The sequence below is a fragment of the Bacillus rossius genome, chromosome 8, assembly GCF_032445375.1.
Source record: "Bacillus rossius redtenbacheri isolate Brsri chromosome 8, Brsri_v3, whole genome shotgun sequence".
Lineage (NCBI taxonomy): Eukaryota > Metazoa > Arthropoda > Insecta > Phasmatodea > Bacillidae > Bacillus > Bacillus rossius.
The window spans coordinates 59,882,100-59,900,306 of NC_086336.1; the positions used below are offsets into that span (position 1 = coordinate 59,882,100).

The following is an 18,207-nucleotide window of genomic DNA, read 5'->3' on the forward strand; positions in this document are numbered from 1 at the left end:
CATTATATTGCTTTACCATCTACTTTTTGTCTGTTTTGTTGTTGTAAATTTTTATTTATTAATATTTGATTAGACCTTCATAGCACTTTTTGTTGCAATACCAATTTCATAAAGACAAGTTTTCATTGTTTTATTTTTAGGCTGATATAAATTTTTAAATAAGAGATTTGTTTATTCATAAATATTGCATATTTCATACAAATATGTCACTTAAATGTTTCATAATACTTAATTCGCCAGATCAGTTTATTGGGACTGACACATGATGCTCTTTCACTATATAATAAATTGTAATTAGCATTTCTAACTACTCGGAACAATAAAAATAAATCTGCAAGTAATTGTGTGTTTGAAAAATGTATCAATGCCGTAATGTAATAAATGAGTTAATAATAACAGTTAAAGTTCAAAAAAAGTAAAAAAAAAATTAAATTTGCTTAGTATATTAATTTGGTACAACCTTCATGCTAAATATGTTACATTCCTCGAGTTTAATATGTTAAAAGAATACAGTTTTTGTGATTTAAGTTAAATTTTTGATTAAATATGCTGATTATTTCATGATTTAATTTGCATTGCGGTGCTTTGCAGTGTATTGACTTGCATTTCTGTGTTATTTTAGTTTTATCGCAATTCACCATTTAATCTTGTCCTTACAAATTCAGTGTGAGGTGTCCAGAGTTTTAACCCCGGGTGGAATATGAATATATGTAGTTATTGACCCCCTGATTAGCCTACTGGCATAAAAATGTAGTGAATATTCCTAATAACAGTAGTTTAAGATACATTTAGTTATACTATTAGATTTGCGTAGCTTTTATAATTTATGTTACTAGATATCGCTTTTCTTATTTTAAGTATAGTGGATTTTTTTTTGGGCTGCATTTTTCAATCCAAATAATTATATGACACAACGAACACTTGAAATAAAATAATAATTTAATAATTTGATCCAAATTGATTTTAAGAAAACAATTTTTTGAATGTTCCAGCGAGTACGAGAGCATAGTGTGGGACCACTTTGAAGAGACGCCCATGCCTCTGTCCACGTACCTGGTTGGGTTCGTGGTGTCGGACTTTGTCAACGTGAGCTCGGGCGACGGCTTCCACCGCACGTGGCAGCGGCCGGATGCGGTTGGCCAGGCCGCGTACAGCGTGGGGCTGGCTCCCAGGATCATGGCCGCCCTCGAGAGCTACACCGGCCTCGACTACTTCCTGCCCAAGCTGGACCAGGTGGCCGTGCCGGACTTCTTCTTCGGCGCGATGGAGAACTGGGGGCTCGTCACCTACAGGTGACGCCTGCAAATGCTCTCTTCACTTGAATTTTTAATGAATCTGGCTTCTTTCTAATTCGTTTATGACCTTAAGAATTAGGGATGTGCGAATCCTTAATTTTCAGTTCGGTTCGAATCCAATTCGAATTCCTGGCAATATTTGAGATATGAATCCGATTCCGAATATTAAGCACAGAATAATTAAAAATAACTGATTAATTTAAATATAATGTGTGTGCTCTTTTTTCTAACTGTAACTACTGGCAATTATTTACTACACTGAGATTGAAATGTTTATAGTTATGTAAACTTAATTAATAATAAACACTTTAAAATATGAAAACCAAAACATATTCGATTCTCCAACTCAATCGTAATAAACTGCACGCCACAGGGAAATCTCAGTTTTATAAACGTTTCAGCAAACAAAATTTTTTTTTCTCTAATAAATAGCCAAGACATTTTTTTTCTTGTAGGTATGTAATTGTTTTTAGTTTATAGTTTGCTATACGACGAAATTCGTAATTATAGTTTTAAGCCCTCAAAATCTCGAAATTCTTTTAATGTCACAATGTTAATTATTTAATTTACATATCTTTCTTTGATACATCAAATTATAAATACTTATGTAATAGTAGCCTAATTTTATTTTTCACTGCTAGTATTTTTGAGCCGTATTAAATTAATTTAAACTTTTGTGAATATTCGTAATACTGTTCGAATCCATGTATGTACGATTCCGGGTTCGGGTAATTGTGGATTCGAACCGTACCCGAAAATATCGGGTACTCGCACATCCCTATTAAGAATCTTGTGGGCAGCGAGTTCATTAGACATGTTGACGTACAGCAGCACAAACCAAGGGATTTGGGAAATAAATCGGCTGTCGTACGTGCTAACCAAGCAAGCAAAAGTTGGAATAGTGATTTCAAGCTTAACTATAAGTTTACTGAGTCCAAGTCAATGCAAGAGTTGTCCAAACTTATCTTATAACGTTATAACTAAGTTGACATAGCAAACTTAATGTTTGATGCTTTTACACACGATTTTAAATAAATCATAATATGGCTATACTTAATTGTTTGTAATTTTTTACTACTAAAAAAAATCCTTTTTAATGGTTTTATGAACTGAAAAACTTTTCTTTATATCAGTGGCAGCTAGTAAAAGTACAAAAAAATGTATTTTTTACCATTTTTTTAATATACTTTCTTGTGTAGTATTAGTCTTCAGACTATTTATTTTTAGTATATTTTAATATTAGTAATTTTTTTTCAACACCCTTGAAAAACTCAGGTTTCTATGGTTTTGGGAAAACCTAACTTTTATTGATTTAATGGATGATACACTAAAAATTAAGAGTTTTGAAGAAAAAGGCTGAATACTTACGGTTACATAATCAAAAACTGTTTACCACATGATTTTATGCTTTGCGTACATGCTACGACTGACATAAAAATTGGCCTTTAAGTTCATATGAACCATTAAATGAGAATTTGCTTGGTAAAAAAAAAGCTTTCATAAACAATTATATTTAAAATTATATGCAAAACACAAAAATTTAGCTGCAAAATAGTTCAAGACACTACCACCTTAAACTCGTTTTTCGCAAGCCAATATGTTAATAAGCTGCAGCTTCACTCGCCATGTTGGATTATTGCCTTTTTCATGCCATTTTTTTTTGTCTAGGATAATTTCTTCAAATTCTCCCTCGTATAAAAATTGATTTTATGTTACAAGCTATCTGCTATTTCAAAAAAAAAAATTGAGGCAAATATTCATAAGCATTAAATAATTTTGCCTCACTAATTTGATTGCTTTTTCTCATTAGACGTCATTTTCTGAGTTCCTGCAGCTAGGGAATGCTCGCGAATGTACTTCTGTGGTCCCATATTCAAAACATTTCTTGTTAGCTGTGTGGAATCCAACATGACAGACAACGCTGAGCATTTAAGAGCCGGAACTTGTTACGTCTTATAGCCACTGTGCAGGGAGACCGGGAGTCCTTAGCCTTTTTGGGTCGCAGGAAAACCATCCCACCCCTCACCGTGTTTGGTTTGCCGCGCAGGGAGCGAGCACTCCTCGTGGAGGAGGGCGTGACGCCGTCGAGCTACAAGCAGGCCGTGGCGACGGTGATGGCGCACGAGTTGGCGCACATGTGGTTCGGCAACCTGGTCACCCCCGCCTGGTGGGAGCACACCTGGCTCAAGGAGGGCTTCGCCCGCTTCTTCGAGTTCTTCGCCGCAGCGGAGGTGAGGCGGGGGCCCCTGCTCCCCGGAACACTTGTGGGCAGTGTGCGTTTTGTGAACCGTTCTACGTGGGCCGAGGTGGTTGAGTGGCCACACCACTTACTCCTCACCACGGCAGTCCGAGTTTGATTCACAGGGGAGTCACATCCAGATTTTTCACTAGTGGTAAATGTTTCGAACATTGCCATGAGTCTGCTCCTTTTTTTTTTATTGTTATTCATTGTAATATGCACAAAGACAAAGACAACCATAAAAAAAAACAGATATACAATCCACATAGGATAGAAAAAACTATGGACAGACACAATGATATTAGCATTTTAAAACAAAAGAATTGAAAGGTTAATATATGATCATCTGTTAGGAATGTGGCTTGAATAGAATTGATAATAATGTTAATATTTGAGCGAGTTAATTAATGTCCAAAAAAAAATGTTTTTATTCATTGTATTGTTGAGTTCGAAAACTTAAGGTTTATTAAAATAAAAATTTTCTCACGGTATTCCTGTTTTTCCCCGCCAACAAATTCCGTCGATATTTCATACCCACCTGATCCCAACTCACACATTCCGCAGGTTGGCAGGAACGTCAGGTCTGCTGTTCCTCTGAGAGGGCAGCTGTCTCCTACTAGTGTTAGCCACATGCCATCCATGTAGACCTGCCCTTAGTGCGAAACTAAAAGTGCCGTATTTACTCGGTTTAAAAACTGGTGTAAGTTATGTTAGGTATTGACAATATAACTCACTTTATGACGTGTATTTAAAATGAGTACATTACTAAAGCACACTTTTTTATTTAATATTTACATGAAATCAATTACCCATGCTTATTATCACTTTACTGTCTGCACATTCCCAATATACTGTTATGTCATAAACTGGAAATCAATAGTGAGTCATTTTCTACATTCACACCGGCATCCGAAAATTGGATATTTGTAACGTAATATATTGAAAACTAACGTGTGTACAGAAATAAAATTTACTGTTGTGGTATTATATAAGGTAACTATTTAAATTACAGTGGCTAGAAAAAAAAATTAAATTTTTTTGAAAGATCAGAAACACCTTTCCCTTCATGTTTTCCATGACAAGTAAGTAATGCTGTTCAGAAGTTGTAATTTTTTCCATTCCTATTTTTCGCAGGTCGAGCGGACTTGGCAGCTGGAAGAGCAGTTTGTTCCGTTACAAGTTCAGACAGCTCTGTCCGCAGACGCTTTAGAATCTGCGCACCCGCTCAGCAATCACGTTGACACGCCATCTTCAATAAGGGAAATGTTTGGCACAATCAGCTACAATAAAGGTAGATGATGCTCGAAAAGAAGTTACAGATGTGTCTAATCAGTAGAAACAAGTTTATATGGAGAATTGCAATAAAACCTAAATAACACCTATAATATATATAAAATATTATTTTTTCAGTTGCATTTCGGTTACCTAGTGTACTGACTTGCTTATAGGTGTTATTTAGGTTTTATTGCAATTCACCATATAATCTTGTTTCTACTGATATATATATATATATACACACACACACAAAACACTAACTCAATTCACAAAACTGTTTTCTTTTAATATAGTAAATTTAAAGAATGTAATTTATTCAGCATTTACGAAAATGTGTTTACTAAATAGATCGCAAAATTTTAAAACATTTTTTTATTTTGCAGCTATTTTTAGTAACTCATTTTTACATTATGACATTGGTACGTTTTCAAAACACTCAAATACTTTGTTTTAATTGTTTCAAGTAGTTAGCCATGCTTATTACGAATCAATATATTGTAATTATTACAAAAGTGTATCATATATTGATCAAAATAGCACAGTTATAGTAAAATAAAAAACATTTAAACATTGATGTGTAATATTGGTTTAATATTATGCTAGCTTTATGAACAAACAAATTGCATAAAATATAAAATTTATAACACCAAAATCTCTTGCTTTCAAAACGAATTTGGCCTAAAAATAAAACCTTAAAATATTGTCTCCATTAATAAAGTAGTGGTCTTTGTCATGCCATTTTATAGTTGTTGTTTTTAAAAATGTTTTGCTTGGTTTTCTTGAAGAATTGAATGGTGAAAAAATCAGAATAAATCAGAGGTGGATCCAGAGAGGGTTATGAAGGCATGCACCTCCTTCTTCTCTCTCCCCCCCCCCCCCCCACCTCACTATCACTGTTTTCCCAACAACCCCAATCCCCAGAGGAATAAGATATTTATCCACTGGGTGAATTGACTTCTGATGTCAATTTTTAAAACTATTATTTTAATTTTAAGTACCTATGAAAGATAGCTGTCTGGATCTAATTAATATCTAGGTTAAGTTGTTAGTACTTATTTTTAAGTCAGTTAAGCTCAATATTTGGAAATCTTTGAACTGTTATTTTGTTGTATGATTTATTGACATCCTTATCTATTTTTATTTAAAGATTTGTTAACTTGTAAAGGGTGTTCATTTGGCTGTCTAAGCAGTCACACATTAACATTTTTTTAATATGTCTGAAGGAGCTTCACCCTTCACCCCAACAGATGTCAACCCTGTACCCACATGTGCAGCAAACATTCGCTTAACATCAAAAGGGACATTGTATCGAGATAGAGACAAGATGTTAGTGTTTTATTTTTTAGTCCAATTTTGTGTTTAAAACAGAATATGTCGGTGTTATTGTTTTTATTTGTATAAATACTGTTTTGTAATACTTACTCCACCAAAATAGTGTACATATTTGTATTCTGTATTTTTCTGATGATATAATTTCTAACGAATTAGTCTTAAACAGATGTGGTTTAAAAGTGATTCAATAAGAGATGCACAATAAAATATTAAATTAATTTTCCTGACCTATGCACTTTGGTACAATTTTTGTCTGGAAATAATGACATTCCTTGAATTTCAAACATTAAAAGATTACTTTTTTCATTTCAATTAAGTTTTAGTTAAATGGAGGTTAATTCCATGATATAACTTACATTTTGGAGCTGCTATGGTGTATTAACTTCCATTTCGGTGTTATGTTGTGTATTGACATGATTTTATTCATTATTTTGGTTTTATTGCAATTCATCATATAATCTTGCCCCTACGTATTGATGCTATCATAAAAGCAAAACATTAAGCTTAAGACAATAATTTTGGATATTAATTTATAATTTTTGTTTGTTACAGGAGCATCTATAATAAGAATGATGGAGCATTTTCTAACAAAAGAAACATTCAGCCGAGGACTGAGGAAATATCTTTCACGACAGTTAGTGTTTTTAAATTTATCTAACTAGAAAATCTACACACTAGGAATGAATAAAGTTATTGTTAAATAACCTCCTGAGTAAAATTTAAGAAACCACTTGTTTAGTAAGATTTTAAATTCATTAATTTTTTTTCAGTGATTGTGATTGTGTAATTCAGGCCTGCCGATTCCCTTAAGTGGATTCCTTGATTTTAAAAAGCCATCACGGATATTTACAAATGCAATTTCCATCATACCTGCACATACTTCATCATTTGTTAAACAAATATTGTAAATGGCGGAGAAACACAGCATAGTTTTCCTTTTGTTTATGTGCGTATTTCTCAACAAAACTTTACCATTGCACAAGATGGCAACTTCTTTGAATAAGGTGCAGAACTTTAGCAGGTTTTACCTAGCAAAAAATGTATATAACTTAGAAAGTGATGCAATGCCTTAAGAATATTTCAAAAAATTTGCTTCACTATGTAATGTTCATTGCAATCTTTGTTTGCCAGATAAATGCTACTGGTACTCTGCTATTTGCAAAACAACACGAATGTGCCAAATTCGTAAATAAATATTTTTTTCTTTAAATTATTATGTCATGGTTACTCGCTGGATAATGCGGACAGCATAACTTCTTTAGCTTAATTTGTAAATATACCTTCATTAAAAAATGAAATTTGCAAATGGAATAAAGCATTTCAGACTAATTGGTTTTTGTTTGTTACCTCATTTAAGATGAAAATAAACTACAATTTGTGACCGATGTTTCAGTGGAAACAGTACTGCAGTGCCTGATAATTTGTTCGCCGCCCTCCAAGAACAGTATGACGAAGACACGCAGAATGGAACCCAGTACGGTCAATATACCTCGGGCAGAATTTTGCCGATATTTGTGAAAACAATCATGGACACATGGATTTTGCAGAAAGGGTATCCTGTAATCACAGTGACCAGAAGCTATACTGCAACAACAGCCACTGTCACCCAGGTAAAGTTACATCACATAACTGCCAGTGAAGGTATTAGAAAACTTAAATATTGTATGACGTGAAATTCAACAAAATAACAACGTATATGTTTAATGAAAAAATTTTAAAATACTTAATTGCTACGGACACGTTTCTATGGTGGATTGCGATAAAACTGAACTAACACCTGAAATTCAAGTTAATACTCCACAAAGCACAGAAATACAATTAAAATTATGAAAATAATTAGCATTTTCAATCAAAACTTAACTGTAATTGATTAATACCTAAGTAGTTTTTAATAATTAAAATCAATGAAAGTAATTTATATAGTATGATGTTTGTACCACAATTTAATATACAAAATTTTTAATATTGCAACAGTTATCAGTTACTAACTTTTACATTAAGACCTTTGAAAATTTTTCAAACACGGAAATACTTAACAAATTTATTTATTTTATTCCAAAAAGATAGACATGCTACAAATAATATTGAAAAAGTGCATCATGTATCTATCAAATTGACACTTTTTTGGAGAAATTAGTACTATGGAACATTTAAGTATCATATTTGTTCAGTAATATGCTATCTGTTTTAATAATCAGATCAAAATAAAAACAATTCCAAAATTAAAATTAAAAACAAAATTGGCATGAAATGGAAACTGTAAAATCTCATCTCATTATTTATTACGTATTAAGATAGTCTAAGTAAACATGTATATAAAATTAACTTCTGAAAAAAACAAAAGATTAAAATCTCCACATGTCATATGAGATGATTTACAAGAAAAATATTCTAATGAGTAAGTTATTTTGCACCAAACTGCATTTTTATCACTCACAAAAAGTTTTAAATTCTTGAAATATATTTGATTTAACCAATAATTGATTTATGTTATCAAAAAATGCCTATACAAAAAATTAAATTATTGTATAGTTATGTTTTCCATAGTTAAAGTTTGTGAAGTGTTTTTAACTTTTTAACGTAAAATCAGCCCATTCCTGAAAATACTAGATCTATTACGCAATATGCTTAAAGTTCTTTCTGTGTATAAAAAATGTGTTGAAATGGAAATAATGATGTGCAAAATACATCAAAAATGATCTGTGATATTTATGTATATATTTACCTTTTTCAACAGGTAATGGTGATTAAAGCCTTTTTTTTTTCTTCAAAGTACAACATATAACTAGTTCGTACACTGCTTCTATGAAAAATTTATATTGGTATTTAGTTTATTTTAATTAAATCTGGTACTAAACTACAGGAAAGCTTCACTATAAAGAACATGAAGGGACCAAAAAATAGCTGAGTTTGTTATACTGAAGTTCTTTATACTGAAACATAACCATTGTTATAAATATGTATACCGATAAAAACATGAAACACCTTAAGTGTACTAAGGTTCAGTAGCTGTCATAGGCGTGCGCAGGACTTCAGTATTGGTGGTGCCAGATTACACAACAGCCCTGTCATTCACGGACCCCGAGCCTAAAGCGGGTGGGTCCGGGGGTCCTCCCCCGGAAAAATTTGTATTTTATAGCGCAAAATGATGCTATTTAAGGTGTTTCCGAACAAAATCATTAAATACGCAGATGTAAAAATTTTAACATTTTTTATGACAAATTATGGCTTTGAACGTTGTAATCACCAGGAAAACTACTAAACTATTTACAGTTTTAAGCTTTGTTAAGCCATAAAGTAAATTGCAGAAATTGTTTGCATGGAATTCATGCTGGTGGCTTTGAAATACCGTACTTATATGTTTTCTGAAGACGCCAAATAAATGCTAGAAAAAACATTCTCAAATGTTAAGTTTTAAAATCAACAAATGAAGGGAGTTTTTGTAACATACCTAAAATATGCAAGATATTAAAATAATAACAATACACAAATAAGAGTGGGCAAAAGTTTTAACTTTTGGAATACAACAAAAACTCTCTTTTTTTAAATAAACCCTGGCGGACGGCGGCTATTATTCCGTGCGCCTGCCGAGTGAACAGTGGACACCGAGCGCGCATTCTATGTAATTCGAGGAGAACTATGAGAAGTATTTACATTTCAGAAGTTTCGTAGCCGCGCAGCCGCGGCCCGCGTGTACAACACAAGTAATTGCAACTGGCTTGTTTCCGTTAGTATCTTTGAATATATTCAAAGGTTAGTATAGTTGGTTCGATTGATAATTGATATACTGATAGTGTTATGAGCACATATCTGTAACTCTACACGATTGGAAAACATATTTTTTTTGGAAATAATACGGATTTTTGTAAGTATGTAGGTATTATTTGTGCTTGTAAAAAACAAAATAACGTAAATCCTAATGGTGGTGCCAAGGCACCTGTGGCACCTACCGTGCGCACGCCTATGGTAGCTGTCATTAGTCTATGGCCGCTTGAAGAACCTGTTCACATACTCTCTGCTGATGCTTTATCTATGGTCAGTAGACACGTTGTAGGCAGAGCTGCCAACCTCAAATCACACCCATCGGTAATGACAATTATATGAAAAAGTATGTGTAAATCATGCACGATAAATTTTTCCTGAGGAATTATGACACACACAAGATAAAACAAGGACAAGAATATGCAAAAAAAAAAATATAGGCCTATGTATAAGAATACAATGAAAATTAATGAATCAAAGAAAAAAAAACTATTTAAACTATACAATCATCTGAATATGTAATATTGTCAATAATTTTACAGGAAATTTTCAACCTTGCAATTCAAAGTATTCAAAGTTATACTTTTGAACAACTGTCTTTTTATTTGCTTCTTTTATCCTGGTTGGATAAGAACTGTCTTATAAACAAACAACAGAAGACAAACAAAAGAACTTGTAAACAATAACTCTGCGTTCGTTACTTTCGTTTCTTCAGATGTAGCGAAAAAACTATGATATGGATTTATTGCTCTTCATGACTATAAAAAGATCCGCATGTTTCTTTGATTCAATATGCCGTCTACAGTCATCCCTTCCACCATGTGCAATCGAAAAGTCACACGTGCATACATTAAAATAGCGTGGTGTTCCAAAACATTTGAAGACAAGCATGGCCATTCTTTTGAATAGTTAGGTCTTAGGTCGAAAGTTTTGAAGAATTGCGTTCTTTTCTTTCTCCCCCAGATACACTTTTGTTTTGTCACACGCTTCATTTCTACAACCAGCACTGAAGAACACAACACTATTGAAAAACGTAAAAAATTTCACGTCTGTAGACACGACAAAAACCCTATGATGAAAAAAAAATGACTATCAAAAAATAAATTAAAACAACACAGGTTAGCCAAAGTACCGTACAAACATTATCGTGATGTAAGTAGCCAACAAACGAAAAGTCCGAGAATATGTACTAGTTGTATCGTACAACGGACGTAATACCATCCCATTATTATTTCAAAACATGAGAATTATCTACTTATTTCGACAGTACATGCTACATGCGGACACATACTAGTTCCGTTATTTGCGCAAACACGTGATGTATTCGAACTGCGTTCACGAAACAGCGCAGCAGAAACTGAATTTTTTCCGTTACCGTGCAGCACAAAGCCTTGTTTCCGTAATAAACCAGCGATGTTCCGTAATTCCGTAATTCGGTGTTAAATCCGTAATAATTACAGAAAATCCGTGATGGTTGGCAGCTCTGTAGTAGGTAATGTTTTTGTTTACGTACACGCTGTTACGTTTGAATAAGAAAATTAGAAATAAAGTACAAGTTTTTGGATGTAATTTTTTTCAAAATTTGCCTCAAGTTTGTTCGTTCAAGTGAATATTTTTGTTTCAGGAAGAAACAGACAGTCGTAAAATTCGTTAAGATGAAATAAAATTCAAGGTTATTATATACGTTTTTGGCGGGACCAAACAATGAGTTCGGTTAAGTGAAGTGTTCGTTTAACTGAAGTTCGTTGTACTGGTGCTTTCCTGTAGTTACATATAAACAAATACATCATTACATCAGTTGTGATGTAGTGAGATGACCTTCAAGTGATTTGAGTTTTTTTCATTCCATGATCAAACTGTTCACAGAGTCGCTTCCTTCTGCGGCGGGACGCGGGCAGCAGCGACACGCGCACGTACCGCTGGTGGGTGCCCCTGACCTACACCACGCAGGCCAGCCCCAACTTCACCTCCACCACCGCCGACCACTGGCTCACCGGCCTGCAGGTCAGTAGCTGGACCATCAGCCTGGCCGCCAGCCCCGCCCAGTGGGTCCTCTTCAACATCCAGCAGACGGGCTTCTACCGCGTCAACTACGACGCCCGCAACTGGGCGCTGCTGTCCGACTACCTGCGCTCCGAGTACCACGACGAGATCCACGTGCTGAACCGCGCTCAGCTGCTGGACGATGCCTTCGCGCTGGCTCGGGCCGGGAGCCTGGACTACGGCACGGCGCTCCGGCTGTCCCGGTACCTCGCCTTCGAGACGGAGTACGTGCCTTGGGCCGCCGCCCTCGGTGCCTTCAGCTACATCGACCGCCGGATGATGGGGCTGGGAGAGTACGAACATCACGTCTTCAAGGTGAGGATTATATTGGTATTCAAAAAATTAAAAATTGTTTTTTAAGCCTAATGACATGTAACATACAGAATAAACAGTGGAAATACAGCTCCAGAAGGTATAGCCCAAAGTTAATTAACTATTGGTGTATTTATTGACTAGTATTTACACTTGTTCCTAAATTATAACAATTTTAATGACTATCCACAAAACTTATCTCACTTTAATACATCCACTATTTACTCTCCCCATTGGAGCCTATCTCAGCAGTGGCTCTCTGTACTGTTCATGTATTACCATTGTACCTCGGTCCTAACCCACTGCTTTTCACTCCTCACTCGTCTGCCGTTCCAGATGCTTCACACACGAAGCTCGTTGCTCGTTCCCTGATATCGCTCGCTAAGGGGCTTACTCACCCTTTTCCCTTCACCGCAGCTTGTGGGTCGGCCTCGCCTTTTATACCTCTCCTGTCCTTTTTTAGGCCAAATTCATTTTTAAAAGAGGAGATTTCTGTATTATTGTTTTTTATGATTTCTCTTTATTTATAATGACATATTATTCAACAAATATGAGACTTAAATGTTTCATGATTCTTTATTTACCAAAGCAGTCATTTTGACTGATATATGATGGACTGATGTAGTATAATAATTTTTAATAAGCATGTCTAACTACTCGAAACTAGAAAATAAAATTGGCAAGTATCCGTGTATTTGGAAAATGTGTTAACGTCGTAATGTAGAAATGAGTTAATAATAACAGTTGCAAGGGGAAAAAAAGGAAATTTTTCAGACATATTCAGAACAAATATTTTGGTACAAATATCATGCTAAATTAATTACATTAATTGAATATAATGAAATAAAATATTACGTTTTTGTGATTTGGGTTAAGTTTTTATGAAAAATTCTGAATAATTTCATGATTCTGTTGCATTTTCACCCTTTATGGTGTGCATTTAGTTGCATTTCGGTGTTATATTGTGTATAAACATGCTTTTTCCTGTTATTTCAGTTTTATCCCAACTCACAATATGATCTTTCCCTTGTTGATGACTCTATAAACAGCTTGGAGTATACAACTTTTAAGTCTTTATGAGGAGAATGAGAAGAGTGTCAATGCGTGTGTTTTGCAGAGCTACGTGCTGAAACTCCTGGAGAACGTGTTCGCCTCCCTGGGGCTGGAGGAGCGGTCCGAGGACACCCACGTCACCCGACTGCACAGGAACCTGATAGCCTCCTGGGCCTGCAACTACGGAGTCAAGAGCTGCACTGACATGGCGAGGAGCGAGTTCGCCAAGCTCATGGCCGACCCGGACAACTACATGTGAGTGTGGTGTGACAACTCAGTTCTCTGTATACGGCATTTGGTAGGAGTAACTTTGTGAGTTGCGACGTAATTCTCATGGAACCAGGGTGCTGCCTTCTGTGGCATACGGCGTGAACCATAGTTAACAAACGAAATCGTTATAGTATTAACTGTTTGGTGAATTTTAACAATTTGGGCAGTATTTTAATAAAAATTCTTCAAAAATCAGGTTACGGGAGCAGCTGCTCACACCAGCACGATTCATTCACCGTACTTACGTTTGTGACAAGCCTGTACCTCCGCCGTGGAACTCTCTCACTAACTATTTGCAAGCGACTACATGTGAAATTCAAAGTCCCGACCTAGTGACCTCGATCACAAGTAAACAATTTATGAACAACTAACAAACTGAACAGAGACGAAGGAGGGTTAATTAAGTTTTTGCAGTTGCATTTATGCCCTCCAGAGGCGCTATCGCACATTATTATGAATTAAGGACAACACACAGGTTATTACTAAGTCGGTGGCGAAAATTTTTAAACCTAAAATTTCTCAGGACCACTTAGCTTGTTTTCATGAAAAAAAAGTCCAAGCTTTCATATTATATACAAGATTCGAACCATGGAAGAACTCATGTTTGAAGTTAACACCAGAATGACAGCACTGCCTCAAAAAAAAAGTAACTCAAAATATTTATATATTTTTTCTATTTCAGAGTGAATGCTGACTTGAAGACTGTGATCTATTGCAATGGACTCCGCTATGGCGGTGAAGCCGAGTTCAACTTCCTGTGGAATCGCTATCTAACACACAACGTGAATTCTGAACAAGTTCTTATTCTAGGAGTGATGGGTTGTACCAGAAATGAAACGCTTGCACACGGGTAAAAAAAAAATTTAACTAAGACAGGTGTATTGTTATTTAAGGCTGAATCAGCTTCCTAACTAGTTTTCTTTTCCCACAGCTTCCTGAGGACATCACTGTCAAATGAATCCAACATCAGACAACATGACCAGTCGTTAGTGTATTCATCCGTTCACAATAATTTTTACGGAGTTGACTTCACAATCAACTTCTTACGAGACAACTACCAGGAAATAATACATTCGTAAGTTTACAATAATTTGGTATTAACTCATTGGTAACATAATAGACAGTTCAATACAATAATTTTTTCGTGTATCTTTGTTTTATTTCACAGAAACAATTCCGTCAATACCATTTCTTCAGTGGTATCTGGTATTGCTGGTGCAATATACTCAGAGGAGCAACTGTCTAAAGTAAGTTATTACATAATTAAATTAATTACCAAAGTATCCTCTGATCGATAAAAGTATACTTTTTTTACCTGATAATCTTCAAATTTACAGCAGTAATGATTATCAAGTTTATAGATGTGACATATAGTAGCATAGTAGGAAATAATTAATAAAACAAAAAACAGTAACTAAGGGGATGCCCAAATGAATATCATGTTGTCCAGATGTTCAACTATCAGTAATCAATAGGATCCAAAGCAAATTCAAAAGTGCAGTTATACATAATGTTCTGAGTAACTGTTTTAAAATTAAAATTTCAGTCTAACTGACGCTTTTATTTTAAAACAAAAGACGTCTGATTCATGACAATCTTTTTTTTTTCTTAGATATTCGTGATTGCAAAATAAATTCACACTTTATATTCTTGCAGCTGAAGGAGGTAGTCGCCAACATCACGGCCGACATCGGCTCCGACACCCTCCTCAGCAGCCTGCAGTCGGCCGAGACAAACCTCCAGTGGCTGCAGACCCACGGAGCCGCGGTGTCCGACTGGGTGAAGCAGCAGGACTACCGACTGCCCACCAGCATCCTGCCCGAGCACTACCACGTGGTCCTGAGGCCGAACCTGGACGACGGCACCTTCCAGTTCGAGGGCCGCGTCAACATAACCTTCGTGGTGACCGGCAACACGGACCGCATCACGCTGCACGCGCACAACCTGGAGATAGAGGAGGACACCATATCCGTGGGCGTGGGCGTCGCCGCGGTGACCATGGACCCGGTGCGACAGTTCCTGGACATCAAGCTGGAGCAGGAGCTGGTGGCGGGGAGACGTTACCAGCTGTACATGTCTTATAAAGGGTACCACCGCGAGGACATGAATGGATTCTATCGGACGTACTACTACAAGAATGGTGTGAAGAGGTATGATGATTTGTTTATTTGGTACTGTTCCGTTCATATTGCACTTTTTCTTCTACATTATTTTGCTAGATAATACAGTGAAACCCCTTATTTACATTACCGTTATTTACGTTTTCCCGTTATTTGCACTATATTCTTCAGGTCCCGTTTGGTTCCCATTTAATCCAATACAATACTTTCACGTGAATTACGTCTCAAAAATCGAATCCATCCCGCTATTTACGTCACGTAACAACCATAGTAGGCTTAAAAACATAGTGAAAAACGTAACTTTTATAGTCGGCAGTGAACATTTTAAATCGCAAAATAAACATATTTTATAACATGTAAAGTTGCTTTTATTTCTAAACATATAATAATTCAAGTCTAGGCGTGTAAAAGTCCGAGTAATTATAGCAGGAGACAATCTAAAATGTACTAGGGAAAAACGTAAACTCACGAATGTATAAACGTTCTGCTACTATATTTATGTCACAACTTAGCCGAAATACTGGTACGAGACATAAACTTCACTAGATAAAATGAGCGGAGTCTTTGTAACTGTTTTAAACATATTTTATAATTTCAGAAATATTGTACAGTTGACGCATATTTTTTAAACTAACCATTTATTTCTGAGGATCTAAATAATTAATTTTTGGTATCAAGACATCAAGATGAACGTAAATTTGAACACGTCACGGAAGCGAGAAATCTGGTGCGTATACCAAGAAACTGGTACACGGGAGATGGAGCTTATATTTTTTTCCGCTAAGCTCGCATCTATTGGCTGGCTGCTGATGGAACGTCACGAGTCTGGGCGGAGCTTTGAGTGAGTTATACTGCGCATGCGCAGCTCAGAGAACAGACGCCGTGCCGTAACAACAGCTGATCGAGTACAATGACCATTCTCCGCGCACGGCGCGCTATTGACAGTAAATTTCCAATTTGCGGCCTTCTTTTTTTTTTTTTTTTTTTTTAATTTTTTTTACTGTGGTGTAATGCGTATGTGTAATGTAGCCCGTATTTGTTATGAACGCTGCAGGATGCGAATGTATTCAAATTAACTTTAACGTATTTCTTACTTTTCCCTTTATTTACACTTTCCCGCTTTTTACACTTTTTTACGTTGTCCCCATGAAAAGTGCAAATAAGGGGTTTTGCTGTATGTTATAAGTACAGTAAAATCCCGCCGATGTGACCCCCCTCTGATGAGTCCATTCCGTTTATACAACCGTTTTTTGAGAAACCGTGAAAAATTTAAACAGAGAAAGTCGAAAATTTGAGGAAAATCGGCTGAAAAACATGTCTGTTACACTTTGTTGGGCGCTATGTGTTCACGTTTATTTTGGTGGGAGCTGTACTATAAACAGGCATACAAAAGACGGCTAAAAATAGATATCACCCCTCTAGACTGTCCACGCGGCAGTGTCTAGCCGAGCTCTGCGCATCCACTATCTCACGAAAAGCCATCTCAGCTGTCATGTTATCTTACCCGCCCGGCGGCTAGATGTCATACGTGACATGACGCGACGCGACGCTTACCTCTCCCATCCCCTGCTAATTCTTCAAGGCTCATCTCTCCCAGAGCCACAAACCATGAAATACACCCCCCCCCCCCCCCTCTTCCTTTACCAACTAACATTTCAACACATTCCCTCCCTTATCTCAACCTTCTGCGTGAGAAACTGTCAACATCCTCCTCCCCTCCCACACCGCGTGCGACAAAAGCCAGGTTGTATAGTCCATTTTAGGTAAAATAAATATTTTTATGGGCTTATATGACTGTCGTTCGCCGTTAATAAATACTTTATAAGTTTACGTTATTATGTTACAATTTGTTTATTAGTCACACAGCAGTTTCTGCTGAAAAATCAGTAATACCTCAAATTTTATTGAATAGAAAAATTTAGCAGGGCCGTAAATATATTTATTTTACTGCATAGTTACTTTTCCATCTGCATTCCAATGTGTTTTTTTTTCTTTTCTTTTTTTTACGCTGAAAAGGGACGTGGAAAAGATAATTGCTTGAGCTGTCAAAATAAACATCGCTGACGGCAAGGGCGGGAGCGCATCCTGTCGGTCTGTCGCTGTGATTATCTACTCCAAAAACATGTCACTGCATTTCAGGATAGCATTGTTCTTATATCTTTCGTTTATAGCCGAATGTTTTCTACCTGATCCACACAAGTTCCTTCGCCACGTTTTGAACGAAATTAACAACCAGCCGGCTAGCATAGCCGAACTCGCGTGACGCGAATTCATTTAGCGCAAGTATTTTATGTATTTGGATATTTGGGGGGGGGGAGGGGGGGGGGTGGTGTGTGTGTGTAAAAATTGGCCCGAATTCTCTATTGCGACCATTCCGTTTATAACTCCGTTTTTCCGGGAACCATGAGGGGTCGCATCAGCGGGATTCTACTGTAGGTGAATTGTGAATTTCACATTTCCATCTATAGAGGAAAGTTGGGAAAATAATTTTGATATAGATTGTAAA

At 36.1% G+C, this 18,207-nt stretch overlaps 1 protein-coding gene across 1 annotated transcript in view; it reads left to right on the forward strand.

The window, feature by feature from the left end:
- The window catches only part of LOC134535042 (uncharacterized), a 168,431-nt gene that overhangs the window by 32,344 nt on the left and 117,880 nt on the right, over positions 1-18,207 (forward strand). The window contains exons 17-27 of the mRNA XM_063373878.1: positions 993-1,292; positions 3,343-3,526; positions 4,669-4,825; positions 6,694-6,775; positions 7,535-7,751; positions 11,770-12,261; positions 13,376-13,566; positions 14,264-14,431; positions 14,513-14,656; positions 14,750-14,828; positions 15,238-15,731. Coding sequence (XP_063229948.1) covers positions 993-1,292; positions 3,343-3,526; positions 4,669-4,825; positions 6,694-6,775; positions 7,535-7,751; positions 11,770-12,261; positions 13,376-13,566; positions 14,264-14,431; positions 14,513-14,656; positions 14,750-14,828; positions 15,238-15,731 — 2,508 coding nt within the window. The remainder of the gene's footprint in view (positions 1-992; positions 1,293-3,342; positions 3,527-4,668; positions 4,826-6,693; positions 6,776-7,534; positions 7,752-11,769; positions 12,262-13,375; positions 13,567-14,263; positions 14,432-14,512; positions 14,657-14,749; positions 14,829-15,237; positions 15,732-18,207) is intronic.